General features: G+C 40.4%; 1 protein-coding gene across 5 annotated transcripts in view; it reads right to left on the minus strand.

Annotated features, from left to right (window-relative positions):
• The window catches only part of DDX6 (DEAD-box helicase 6), a 43,812-nt gene that overhangs the window by 16,223 nt on the left and 12,464 nt on the right, over positions 1–15,125 (minus strand). For all 5 annotated transcript variants that reach the window (XM_053594522.1, XM_053594518.1, XM_053594520.1 and 2 more), the window contains exons 5-6: positions 3,500–3,629; positions 695–841 (exon numbers count right to left, since the gene is read on the minus strand). In XM_053594522.1, the coding sequence (XP_053450497.1) occupies positions 695–841; positions 3,500–3,629 (277 nt within the window). The remainder of the gene's footprint in view (positions 1–694; positions 842–3,499; positions 3,630–15,125) is intronic.

Raw genomic sequence — 15,125 nt, forward strand, 5'->3', positions numbered from 1 at the left:
CTAATATAGAGGAATGGTCTTTAAGATTGTTTGTTATAAAGATCAAACATAATCATTGTCAAAAACTATGCAGTATAATAAACAGTGTATCACTTAATAACATGAAATTATATGTAAAATTCTGACAAATCTATATATAATTTTATAAATGATCTCATTCTTTGTTATCTTTTTTCACTCTGTAACATTATCATAGAAATCTCTTCATGAAAATGAATATAGATCAGCTTCACTCTTTAATGACTACATGGAATTCCATTCAGACTATATCCCAATGTATTTAGCCAGTATCCTCTGACATTCAGGTTGGTCCAATTTTTCAGTTCTACAAACCACCCCACAGTACAAAACTTTATGCATACATTCTTGCATTTATCCAATTGTTTCTTCAGGAAAGATTCTTGAAAATACAGATTTATTATTTAAAAATATACTGCCAAATTTCCCACAATAAGGATTTTATCAATTTACACTCTCATAATGTAAGATAACCTATTTCTCACACTAGCTGATATTTAGCATTACCAATTAGATATAATTAATGTGATGTTTTCATTTTAAATTACCAGTAAAGTTGAATATCCTTTTCAATTACAAATTATAAATGTGTCCCTTAAAAAAAATTTAATTTATTGAAAGGAATAAACTGTGACTAAAATTACAGACTTATTACCTTATATTAATAATTTCCTACCTGTGTCATCAAGCCTCATTATGTCATCTCGTAAATTGGTTCCTCCTGTGGTTGCCATCACTTTGGCCCCTCCCATGTGTTTGCTGACCTGGATGCAAATTTGACTGACCTGTAGAGCAAGTTCTCTAGTAGGAACAATCACCATTGCTGGAAAATATCAAGTAACAGAGGAAAGGAGGAATGGGGGGAAGAGAAAAGAATATTCATATTTAAAGAATTTAAGAAGCTACAGATACACTGCCTTTGTAATCTAGATACTGAGATATACTAAAAAGTTGACTCATTAGACCTAACGGATGCTATGAAAAGTCAAATGAATAAATCTTCTAAAAGGGAACCTAGTAAAGTGTTCCAGTATTAAACTTTTCCCAAGGCTGGGTGCCTGTAGCTCAGTGGTTAGGGCGCTGGCCACATGCTGTGAGGTTGGTGGGTTCGAACCCCACACAGGCCTGCTAAACAACAACAGCAACAAAAACAGCCAGGCATTGTGGTAAGCACCTGTAGCCCCAGCTACTAGGGAGGCTAAGGCAAGAGAACTGCCTGAGTCCAAGAGTTTGAGGTGGTTGTGAGCTATCATGCCACAGCACTCTACTGAGGGTCACAAACCGAGACTGTCTCAAAGAAACAAAAACAAACAAAAAACCAAAGAACTTTTGCCCAGCAATACTACTATACTTTTTTTTTTTTTCTTTTTTTGGGACAAAGTCTCACTATGTCATTCTTGGTAGAGTGCCATGGCATCACAGTTTACAGGAACCTCAAACTCTTGGGCTTAAGCGATTCTCTTGCCTCAGCCTTCCAAGTAGCTGGGACTATAGGCACATGCCACAACACTGGACTATGTTTTGGTTGCAGTTGTTTACCTGGCCTGGGCCAGGTTCAAACCCCCTACCCTCAGTGTATGTGACTGGTGCCGTAACCACTGTGCTACAGGTGCTAAGCCTGAACTCTTCTTACAAATTTTAAAGCAGTGGTTCTCAACCTGTGGGGCATAACAATGAAAATACATAACGGCAAAGTTGAGAACCACTGCTTAAGGGTTGAGTTGGCAACCACTAGCTCAAAGTTTATTAACTTAATATTTCTTTTGTTTGTTTTTGTTTTGAGACAGTGTCTCTGTTGCCTGAGCCGGAGTGAAGTAGCATGATCATATCAACTCCTGGGATCAAGGGATCCTCCTGCCTAAACTTCCTGAGGAGCTGAGACTACGGGTGCACCACTAATTTTATCTATTTTTGGTAGATATGGGGGTCTCTCGCTCTTGCTCAGGCTGGTCTCAAACTCCTAGCCTCGAGTGATCCTCAGCCTCAGTGTTAAGATTATAGGCGGGAACCACCACACCCAACCTTAACTTACTATTTCTAAGCGTCCTATCTACATTTGACAGATTCACTCAACACCCAAGTATGAAATTCCTGCTACCCAAGTTCATATGAAAATAAAAAGAAACAATAATTATAGAATAAGAAAGCTAAAAATTTATGAAAAGCTTTAGAGATAAAAAAATTAATCCTGTTATTTTATCTGGGGCACAAAAATAGAAATTTGTTTCTTCCCCACTGCACAGGCTTTTTTTTTTTGTTTTATTTTTGAGACAGAGCCTCAAGCTGTCGCCCTGGGTAGAGTGCTATGACATTACAGCTCACAGCAACCTCCAACTCCTGGGCTTAAACAATTCTCTTGCCTCAGCCTCCCAAGTAGCTGGGACTACAGGCGCCCATCACAACGCCCAGCATTTTTGGGTTGTAGTTGTCATTGTTGTTTGGCAGGCCCAGGCTGGATTCGAACCTGCCAGCTCTGTTGTATGTGGCTGGCACCGCAGCTGCTTGAGCTACAGGTGCCGAGCCTTTTGCCTTTCTGTTTCTCAGTCTCAGCTGGTGCTCACGGCTCATACACCTCCCCCAGAGTAATGGGGGTGGGGCGGGGGGACTGATAACCTAAGGGGCATCGGGTCACATCTCTGTGGCCAATTCCTTGGGTAGTTCCAAGACTGCCAACCTTAGAGGGTTGCCATTTCTTTTAACATTTTTTTTTTTGAGACAGAGTCTCCCTATGTTGCTCACATAGGAAGCAACCTCCAATCCAACTCTTGGGCTTAAGTGATTCTCTTGCCTCGGCCTCCCAAGTAGCTGGGACTACAGGCACCCACCATAATGCCTGGCTATTTTTTTGGTTGTAGTTGTCACTGTTGTTTGGCAGGCCCGGGCTGGATTCGAACCTGCCAGCTCTGGTGTATGCGGCTGGTGCCTTAGCCACTTGAGCTATAGGCACCGAGCCTGCATAGGCTCTTAAAATCCCCAAACCACAAGCCTTGAAATAGAAATTCATGTTTCTAACAAGGAATTCTGCTGACACACATCTGCCACAGGAAACAATTTAATTCTATAGTTCTTAAGAAGTAATGTCAACTAATTTATCCTCTCCTGGCTTTAATTTCCTATCATTAGGGTGATACTTAACTTTGCCTGTCTCACTGGAATGCTATCAAAATGGTATTATGTAAAAGTACTTTGAAAACTAGAAATTGCTTTAAAAAGTTGGGAACCATTTGTTAATATAATTAGGCCAAAAACTATAGAAAGACGGCAGGTGGGGGGTAGGTGGCAGGGGCAGGGCCAAGGCCAGGGCCAGGAAAGAACAATTAAGTCAAAAAAAAAAAAAACAAAAAAAAACCAGACTACAAAATTCCAGATTATGTAAATTCTGATAAAAAAAAAAAAAAGACAGGAATATCTTCTACATAGTTCCAAGGCTTAAACTGCCATTGTTAGTTTAAAAACGAACACAAACTTTTCTCCAACTAACCTTGTATATTGTCCTTCTTCAGGTCTAGCCGTTCAAGTAAGGGAATGAGGTAGGCACCGCTCTTGCCTGTTCCATTTTTTGCTCTAGCTAAAATATCCCTACCAGATAAAGCAATGGGAATGCTCTCCTCCTACAAGAGACAAGACAATGCAAAATACTTATTCATAAAAACAGTCCACAAGCAAATTTTGCTCAAAAATACACTGAAGGATACTTCTTTTGGTATTGCTGTGAAGTACTACATTGGCATTTTATATGAACAGCAGAGACCCAAGTAAATTAGCAAGACATGTCATTATCACCATCATTATAAACCCATACTTATCAGAATGGTTCATAAATCAGAAAAACCAGCATCAATTCTCAGGAAAGACTATGTATTATATTTTCCTACCAGGAGCTGCATGTAAAGATGGAATTTGATCCCTCAGTAATTCATAGCACAAATTACTGTACTCTTTGGAATATTATGTGACCATCAGAAAGGAGGCTATGGAAACACTAAGAGATTAAAGTGCAGCAGTATATTAAACTTCAAAAAAGCTGAATATAAAAATTATGATTACCACAAAATTTTTTTTGGGGGGGAAGCATACAAAGAAGCCCACAAGAAAATATAACAAAATGGTAGCAACAGGGGGGAAAAAAGACTATTTGTTATTTTGAGACGAGTATACTATTTGTGGTGAAAAATTATAGCTTGGGGGCGGCACCTGTGGCTCAGTCAGTAGGGCGCCAGCCCCATATGCCGAGGGTGGCGGGTTCAAGCCCAGCCCCGGCCAAACTGCAACCAAAAAAAAAAAAAAAATAGCCGGGTGTTGTGGCGGGCGCCTGTAGTCCCAGCTACTTGGGAGGCTGAGGCAAGAGAATCGCTTAAGCCCAGGAGTTGGAGGTTGCTGTGAGCTGTGTGAGGCCACGGCACTCTACAGAGGGCCATAAAGTGAGACTCTGTCTCTACAAAAAAAAAAAAAAAAAAAAAAGAAAAATTATAGCTTGGACAATTTATCCCCGCACAAATAGGAATAGGCTGGGGGATTTTAACCCCAGCTCCTATACAGCATTTATTTATACGTTACATAAATCTCTAATATCTGCATCTTACTCTACTTTTCTGTCTTGAGATATGCTCTAGTAGGGGGTTAATTCTATTTCAGTTATCTCAATCTATGCTCACATCACTGAGGGTGACTTTTCATTTTCATTATTTGTTTACTTTATGTGTAATTTGCAAATACTAACATTTCTGTATTTACCTTTTCTTTTTAGAGACAGAGTCTCACTCTGTCGCCCTGGACAGATTGCAATGGCGTCATCATAGCTTACAGCAACGTCAAACTTCTGGGTTCGACAGATCCTCTCTGCCTCAGCTTCCCAAGTACCTGGGACTATGGGCACTCACCACAATGTCCAGCTACTTTTTTTATTTTTAGTAGAGAAAGGGTCTCACTCTTGCTCAGACCGGTCTTGAGCACCTGAGCTCAGGCAATTCACCTGCCTCGGGCCTCCCAGAGTGCTGGGATTACAGGTGTGAGCCACTGAGCTGGTTGCTAGTATTTCTTATTAACTTAAAATTTCCCAGACAATAACAAAGGATTCCCAAAAGCTTCTTAGAATGAAATGTACGTATACAGAGAAAAACTGGAGTAACAGGTACAAACAAGGAGAAAGCAGCACACCAGACAACCTCTATAGACAAGTAACAGTACAACTTGGTCCCACAGACATGCATTACTCAATGGGGTAGCAAGGGTAATTCAGGATACAACATGTTGGGAGAGTATTTCATCCCAAAAGAACTAAGGTCCTAAACCTCTGAAAATTATTTTTCTAAGTCTCTATATAAATTTCTACCCAGAGGCAAATATTAAGTTTAAAAAAATATTCTGCCACCCTAAATTTTACTTTATAGGCCAGCTAGCTAGACAATATTTGCCTTTCACTGCAAACTCTAAAACATAATTATTTAATGACAACAATGCATTTCAGAGGTAAGTAGCAACTGTCAGACTCCAGGTGATTCTCCAGATGATTCAAATTTTATACATTAGCTCCAAATAGAAAATAGTTGTACCAGAGACTCAAATTCAGACTTCTATTAAAAAGGACAAGCAGATCTGTTTGTGTTAGGTGTTAGGGTAAAGTGTTGGGCCCTAACCAAACTAATGAAAACACAAGCTTTGGTCATAAAAGACTAAGAAAGATAATGTCAACAGCTTAATATGAATAGCAGTGGCAGCAATTGCTACCACTTCTACCATTACATCAAGTATATGTATTTAGGCCTGGAAACTACTCTTCAGATTTTTTGGGGAAAAACCCTGCTTTTCTTATAAGGCCCTCTCTTCCACCTTTCATCTTAAAAAATAACATTTAGGATTTTCCTGTTTAGATGAAAATGTTTTAGGTGTTCATATACTATTTCAGGGTCTTCCCCAATAAATTCCTAAAATTAATAAAATAAGGATTTTTTTTAAAGACAGAGTCTCACATTCTTACTCTCAATAGAGTGCTGCGGTGTCACAGCTCACAGCAACATCAAACTCTTGGGCACAAGTGATCTGATCTTCTTGTCTCAGCCTCCCAAGTGGCCCACTACAACACCTGGCTATTTTTAGACACAGTCTCACTCTAGCTCAGGGTGGTCTCCAACTCCTGAGCTCAGGCAATCTACCTGCCTCAGCCTCCCAGAGTGCTAGGATTACAGGTATGAGCCACTGCACCTGGCCCCTAAGGGTTTGTATTATTGAAGTTATTAATTTGTGATTCTCATGCAATGAGGACAAAGTTAACTATAATTAACTAAAAGAACTAAGCACATTTCTGTACCTAGAGAAGTAGTGTCATTCAATCCTTACCACAAAACAAGAGAAAAACAGATTTGGGTCTTATTTGCCATGGTTTTGCTTTTGGTGGGTAAATTCCGAGCTAAGACTAAAAGGACTAGGAGTCTGATGTGGACATAAAACTAGCAGTGATATATCTTAGCAAAAGGCTGGGCGCCTGTGGCTCAAGCAGCTAAGGGGCCAGCCACATACACCTGAGCTGGCTGGTTCAAATCAAGCCAAGGCCTGCCAAACAACAGTGACGGCTGCAACCAAAAAATGGCCGGGTATTGTGGAAGGTGCCTGTAGTCCCAGCTACTTGGGAGGCAGAAGAATGAGAATCGCTTGAGCCCAGGAGTTGGAGGTTGCTGTGAGCTGTGATACCATAGCACTCTACCTAGGGCGACAGCTTGAGGCTCTGTCTTAAAAAAAAAAAAAAACTTAGCAAAAGAGTTTATTTCATTACTTAAAATTAAAAGACTCAGAAAAGAAACCAAAGGATTTAAAACCTAGTTTCTGGTCCTAGAGTCTCAAATTTCAAATGGAATTCAACATATTATTTCTTTATTAAAAGGCCAAACAATTTAATAACATACACCTAATCGTTTTTTTTTTTTTTTTGAGACAGAGCCTCAAGCTATCACCCTGGGTAGAGTGCCATGGCATCACAGCTCACAGCAACCTCCAACTCCTGGGCTCAAGCGATTCTCCTGTCTCCGCCTCCCAAGTAGCTGGAACTACAGGCACCCGCCACAATGCCTGGCTATTTTTTGGTTGCAGCCGTCATTGTTGTTTGACAGGTCCGGGCTGGATTTGAACCCGCCAGCTCAGGTGCATGTGGCTGGTGCCTTAGCCACTTGAGTCACAGGTGCCGAGACAATATACCTAATACTTTTTTTTTTTTGGTAGAGACAGAGTCTCACTGTACCGCCCTTGGGTAGAGTGCCGTGGCGTCACACAGCTCACAGCAACCTCTAACTCTTGGGCTTACGCGATTCTCTTGCCTCAGCCTCCCGAGCAGCTGGGACTACAGGCGCCCGCCACAACGCCCGGCTATTTTTTGTTGCAGTTTGGCCGGGGCTGGGTTTGAACCTGCCACCCTCGGCATATGGGGCCAGCGCCCTACTTACTGAGCCACAGGTGCCACCCATACCTAATACTTTTTATATATCTAAATTTGAAAGGTGACTGTCCACTTGAGCCACAGGTGCCGAGGCAATTAAAGATTATTTTTGAAATGTTAGAAATACTTTTTTAAAAAATTAAGTTTATTTTTAAATTTTTTGTTGTTGTAGTTTGGCTGGGGCCGGGTTTGAACTTGCTACCCTTGGTATAGGGGGCAGGCACCCTACTCAACTGAGCCACAGATACCACCCAGAAATACTTTTAAAATGCTAGTTTTTCTTTCTTTCTTTTTTTTTTTTTGTAGAGACAGACTCTCACTTTATCGCCCTCGGTAGAGTACCATGGCATCACACAGCTCACAGCAATCTCCAACTCCTGGGCTGAAGCGATTCTCTTGCCTCAGCCTCCCGAGTAGCTGGGACTACAGGCGCCCGCCACAACACCCAGCTATTTTTTGGTTTAAGTTCAGCGGGGGCTGGGTTTGAACCCGCCACACTGGGTATATGGGGCTGGCACCTTACCGACTGAGCCACAGTCGCCGCCCTAGTTTTTCTTTCAAATCTTCCATATAATCCACAATAAAAGGATTTCCTTTCAGCTTCAAAACTATAGAACACATCGTTAATTGTCACTAATAAGTTAAAGCACATGCCCTAGCGATGGCAGAGTGGTATCATATTTGTGAAAAGAACTTAGTAAATGGTTCCATTTGCTTTTTAAAAATATCACATGCTCCTACCACATGGCAAAATATACCATGCCACTGTAAAATACAATTCCCATACTAATATTTGTTGAGAAAGAACCAGAATCTTTAATCTTAAAAACAAGGGACATTTTGAAGAGAAACTTCTCTAAAGAAGACCGACGCAAGATCTACAAACACATGAAAAAAAGCTCATCATCCTTAATCATCAGAGAAATGCAAATCAAAACTACTCTGAGATAACACCTAACCCCAGTAAGAGAAGCCCACATAACAAAATCCCAAAACCAGAAATGTTGGCGTGGATGTGGAGGAAAGGGCACACTTCTACACTGCTGGTGGGAATGCCCACTAATACGTTCCTTCTGGAAGGATGTTTGGAGAATACTTAGAGACCTAAAAATAGACCTGCCATTCGATCCTATAATTCCTTTACTAGGTTTATACCCAGAAGACCACAAGTCACAATATAACAAAGACATCTGTACCAGAATGTTTATTGCAGCCCAATTCATAATTGCTAAGTCATGGAAGAAGCCCAAGTGCCCATCGACCCACGAATGGACTAGCAAATTGTGGTACATGTATACCATGGAATGGTATACATGGTATACATATACCATGTATATGTATACCATGGTATACCATATACCATGTACATGTATGCAGCCTTAAAGAAAGATGGAGACTTTACCTCTCTCATGTTTACATGGATGGAGCTGGAACATATTCTTCTTAGCAAAGTATCTCAGGAATGGAAGAAAAAGTATCCAATGTACTCAGCCCTACTATGAAGCTAAATTATAGCTCTCACATGAAGACTATAACCCAACTATAGCACAAGACTATGGGAAAAGGGCCAAGGAAGGGGAAGGGAGGGGGGAGGTGAGGGTGGAGAGAGGGTAATGGGTGGGGCCACATCTATGGTGCATCTTAGAATGGGTACAGGCGATTGCACTAATGTACAGAGCTATGATTTAACAATAAATAAATAAATAAATGCTTCTATCTTAAAAAAAAAAAAGGGACATTTTAACAAGTCTTTCTAAAAGCTAAATTATTCATTGAATTCCAAGTGTTCTGTTGACACTGAAAAAATAAGAGAAAATAAGTCCATTCATTCGTCTGTTTGGCCTGGCTGTTAACTATCCAATAAATCGATGAAGGGCGGTGCCTGTGGCTCAAGGAGTAGGGCGCTGGTCCCATATGCTGGAGGTGGCGGGTTCAAACCCAGCCCCGGCCAAAAAAAAAAAAAAAAAAATAAATAAATAAATCGATGAAAATGTTTAGTTTTTCAACTGGTAAAAAGAAATGACATGGAATTTTTAATTTCTAAAACTAAAAAATTAGGCTTGGCGCTTGTAGCTCAAGCGGCTAAGGTGCCAGTTACATACACCAGAACTGGCGGGTTTGAATCCAGCCCGGGCTTGCCAAACAACAATGACAACTACAACCAAAAAATAGCCGGGTATTGTGGCAGGCGCCTATAGTCCCAGCTACTTGGGAGGCTGAGGCAAGAGAATCGCTTAAGCCCAGGAGTTTGAGGTTGCTATAAGGTGTGATGCCACAGCACTGTACCCAGGGTGACAGCTTCAGGATCTGTCTCAAAAAAAAAAAAAAAATAAATAAATAAATAAAATAAAATAAATAAATATAGTGAAATTAAGCAGAAAACATTCATTATTATGGACATAATTTGCTACTTCTATGCCTGAGAAATGATCAAAACGAGTATCTCTAGCACTTTAAAATTCTTATTATACAGAAATAATAAGCAGCATCTTCCACCGTAACAAACTTTCTAGAACCCTAATCACAGAGGTAAAATGGGTTTCATATGGTCAGAACATGGCTGCCCGCATAACCTTAAAAATGGTCCAGTGACGGCCGGGTGCGGTGACTCAAGCATGTAATCCTAGCACTCTGGGAGGCTGAAGCCGGTGGAGTGCCTGAGCTCACAAGTTAGAGACCACCTGAACCAGAGTGAGACCCCGTCTCTAAAAACAACCAAGCACTATGGTGAGCACCTGTAGTCCCAGCTACTTTGGTGGCTGAGCCAAGAGAATCACTTCAGCCCAAGAGTCTGACGTTGCTGTGAGCTATAATGCCATAGCACTCTACTGAGGCTGACAAAGTGAGACTCTGACTCAGAAGAAAGAAAAAAAAAGGGTCCAGGGACAATATCATTGTCTTCCTCTATAATTGTCATTAAACAGTATGGTTATTTTGATAAAAAAAACTTTGAACAGGGCAGCGCCTGTGGCTCAGTGGGTAGGGTGCCAGCCCCATATGCTGAGGGTGGTGGGTTCAAACCCAGCCCCAGCCAGACTGCAACAAAAAAAGTAGCTGGGCATTGTGGCGGGTGCCTGTAGTCCCAGCTTCTCAGGAGGCTGAAGCAAGAGAATCACCTAAGCCCAGGAGTTGGAGGTTGCTGTGAGCTGTGTGAAGCCACGGCACTTTACCGAGGGCGATAAAGTGAGACTCTGTGTCTACAAAACAAACAAACAAACAAACAAAAAAACAACTTTGAATAAACTGAAGCAGGGCAGAATTATTTAATAAACTGGGAGTATCCTGATTCCCATTTTTAGTTCAACCGTTGACTGATTTGGATTAAGGCCACTGACTTCTATCCCTTTACCCTCTTTGAAAGGAATTATACCTTACAGAAACTATTTAAGGATAAAACTTAAAAGTATATATGGATAGTTTATAGTAAGTTAAGATACTTTTATATTTTGCCACTTAATTATGATTAGCAATGAGAGAATTTAACATATCCACACTGTCTCTTACCACTGTTTCCTAGATTTAGGCAATATCAAGCAAGAGAATTCAAGTCAGGTTCAGACAGCTATGAAACTCAAGACTAAATCATGGGGAGCTGCCAGGGAGGAAAAAAAGGAGGAAGGAAAACTAAAAATTGGTCAAAAAACTTACTACCTGATTAGGTACATACATTCTTTATGACATTTACATTTTTTCAAGTTAGGTATTTTTTATTTGTTTTACAATTAGATCCTCAAAAAGATTTGTTTTGCCCAAGGTCACAACACCAAGAAATACTAGAATCAGAATTTGAACTTACAGCTGCAAGCAACAGTAGGCAAGAAGGTGGAGAAACTGGAACCCTTGTACACTGCTAGTGAGAATGTCTAGCCATAATGAAAAAGGGTCTTGTAGTTCCTTACAAGGTTAAACAAAAAGTTAATATGAGCCAACAATTCTAGGCAAATACTTAAAAGAAAATAAAAACATCTCCACACAAAAACTTATTACCTGAATATTCACAGCAACATTATTCCTAATAGCCAACAGTGTGAACAACCTGTCCACCAACTGATAAGCAGATAAATCAAAAGTAATAGAGCCATACAACAGAATATTATTTGGTAATAAAAAATGGAGTCCTAATACATGCTACAACATGGATGAACCTGGAACATTTTATGCTGTGACAAAGGAGCCAGTCACAAGACCACATACTGTATGATCCCACTTATATGAAATATCTAAAATAGGCAAATCTATAGAGATAGAAAGTAGATTACCAGTTGCTTAAGACTGGTAGAAAAGAGTGGTGGACTGCTTAAATGGGTTTATCTTGTGGATGAAATGTTCTAAAATTGTGGAAATGGTTGCACAACTCTAAATACATTAAAAACCATTGAACTGTACACTCTTTATGTATGAATTGTGTGGCACTCCCAGAAAAAAACAAAAAGAAAACCTAAACCCACTACTTAGTTTTGATATCTGCCATGTGAGGTCTCCAAGACCATTTTCCACCATAAGATTTAGGGACTGATTCAGAGGTATCTGCTATGTTTTGAATACCCTAGTATCCCTTTCCTAATAGCATCCAACTTTCTTCGAAGGAATTGCATTCCTTCCTCCCTTATCCCAATAGATTGAGTCTGCCAACTTTCTAAGCCAAGTGGTACACATGCAATCCAGGCCAGGCCATCTGAATGTTTCCTCCAAAGAATCTAAACAGCCACAGTGCATCCATCATAGCATCCTAAGCCCTTTAGAGCTGCCACAGTATTTAGCCATTTCCAAGTGTTTTTCTCCAGCCCTCTCAATCTTGTGAACTCCTGACATTCTTCCAATCAATTCCCTATTGTTTAAGTTAGATCAAGACGACTTCTGTTGCCTACATACCAAAGAATGGCATGCTTTCCAATTTCCTAGTACTGAAAGGCATTTTACAAAAGTGTGGATCTACAAAAGCTCAAAATTGCGCTTCTCCTTCTTACTTCTCAAAGCTGATGGGCTTAATCTTAGTTTCAAGAAGATTTAAGCCTGTGGTTACTTAAATCTTAGCTTCAAGGAAGGAGGTAGCAATGGTAGTTACAGATTGCTCTCCACCCTCTACCCCTGCTCATCAGAAAAATAAAAAGGAGATTGAAGATAGCAACTTCAAATAATATCTCTGATTTAAAATACACACCTCAGGCTGGGCACGGTGGCTCATGCCTGTAATCCTAGCACTCTGGGCGGTATTGTTTGAGTTCAGGAGTTTGAGACCAGCCTGAGCAGTGAGACCTGGTCTCTACTAAAAATAGAAAAATTAGCCAGGTGTGGTGGTGTATGCCTGTAGTCCTAGCTACCTGGGAGGCTGAGGCAAAAGGATCACTTGAGCTCATGAGTTTGAGATTGCTGTTAGCTACGACACCATGGCGCTCTAGCCTGGGCAACAAACAGGAGAGTGAGACTGTCTCAAAAATAAATAAATTAAATAAAACACACACTTCAATTTTACAGTGGTAACTAATAGGAAAATAATGTATTTAAAGGGCTTTTTGAGTTTGCAGAAAAATAATTCTTTTAGCCATAATAAACCCATTGTTAGGAAAAAGGACTAAGGATTCAGAATGCTATAATTACGAACTATAAATAATAAATTATTAATCCTTATTTGACCTTATTTGACAGAATAATTTGAGATTCTTGACCTGGTACAAAATTTTGTTGCCAAGGGTAAGGAGTTTCTATGTTTCCCTCAATAATACACTGTCATTTCTTCACCTTATTTTTAAAAGTCTTCAAAAGGTGTGCCTAGGCTCTGAAAGCACCAAGAGTCATCTTTGCATAACCTCATAATGGTAAGCAGAAAAAAAAAAAAAACAAAAAACACAGGTTCTTAGGCTCTCCCAAGTTTGTCTGCTACACCTTTAAAATGGCACATTTTTTTTAAGTCATTTGTACATAGATCATAAATACATTTATGCCATTATAGAATTCGATGTGTTGATTATTTGTACAAATTGGAGTGCTTACATCCTACTAATGAACATAGCTTTCACCTCATTGGAATGGCACATTCTATTGGGCACAGTATCCAGACCTGGAAGTAGTCACATGGCTAGCTACGCCAAAGACAGGTACATAGAAGAAATCTGCAGTGTGTATCTGGTTCTAGCCTATCAATGTAGTACCTCTTTTGAGAGAATGTACCTTTAAGTGCCTGATTCTCCAATAATCTTACAGCCAAACCATGACTAAATTCCATCTTTTTTATTTATTAGAGACAGGCTGTCACATAGGCTGGAGTGCAGTGGCACAATCATAGCTTACTGCAGCTTCAAAATTCTAGGCTCAAGTAATACTCCTGTTTCAACCTCCTAAGTAGGTATGACAACACCCAGCTAATATTTTTATGTTTTGTAGAGATGCGTCTCATTATGTTGTCAAGGCCAATCCTGAACTCCTAGCCCCAAGTGATCCTTCCACCTCAGCCTCCCAAAGTGCTGAGATTACAGTCATGAGCCACTATGCACAACTGTAAATTCCATCTCTTAAAAAGATGCAAATGCAGAAGACTCAACTCATATCATTAAGAAGGCTTTAGCCTGGTTCACGTCTGTAATCCCAGCACTCGGGGAGGCTGAGGTGGGTAGACTGCCTGAGCTTACAGGTTTGAGACTGGCCTGAGCCAGACCTCAACTCTAAAAAAAAGCCAGCATTGAGTGGCGCCTGTGGCTCAGTGAGTAGGGCGCCGGCCCCATATACTGAGGGTGGCGGGTTCAAACCCAGCCCCGGCTGAATTGCAACCAAAAATAGCCCAGCATTGTGGCGGGCGCCTGTATTCCTAGCTGCTCGGAAGGCTGAGGCAGGAGAATCGCTGAAGCCCAAGAGCTAGAGGTTGCTGTGAGTCCTGTGACATCATGGCACTCTACTGAAGGCGGTGAAAGTGAAACTCTGTCTCTACAAAAAAAAAGAAAAAAAAAAAAAAAAGCCAGCATTGTGGGTGCCTGTGAGTCCCAGCTGCTTGGAAGGCTGAGGCAAGAGAATCACTTGAGCCCAGGAGTTTGAGGGTGCTGTGAACTATGATGCCATGGCACTCTACCAAGGGTGACAAAAAAAAAAAAAGGAAAAAAAGGCTTTAATATTTAGAAAATATTGCCTGAATTAAACTATAAAACCAAGCACTATAGAAGACAATACACAAATTTTAGGAAGGAGGAAAAAAAAGGACAAGAAAACAAGGAGGAAAGGTAGGTAAGGAGAGGGCAGCCCACTACAAGATTAAATTTCACTAAACAATTTGTAAATTTATTTTTGATTCTAACACCCTACTTGTAGTTACGACGAATTATTCTAAGAAACACCTTATCTTCTACTTTCCATGGATCCTCAAGACAAAATAATAGGGAAGAAAAAGGCGATATAAAAAGGCAGTCTTGGGTATCTAAATCAATATATTTGTATAGTATTTGGCTCTTTCAAAATACTTTGGCTATATACTCCATTTGATCGCCACACTAAAAATCCTATGAGGGAGATTACTTATTTACACTTTAGCTAGATGTCAGCCTGGTTAAGTGCATGAGAGTTAACTGCTTATATGCTGCTGGGTGCAGTGGCTCATGCCTGTAATCCTACCACTCTGAAAGGATGAAGCAGGATTCCTTGAGCTCAGGAGTTTGAGACTAGCCCTACCAAGAGTGAGACCCCCATCTCTACTAAA

This window comes from Nycticebus coucang, chromosome 6 (assembly GCF_027406575.1).
Source record: "Nycticebus coucang isolate mNycCou1 chromosome 6, mNycCou1.pri, whole genome shotgun sequence".
Taxonomy (NCBI): Eukaryota; Metazoa; Chordata; class Mammalia; order Primates; family Lorisidae; genus Nycticebus; species Nycticebus coucang.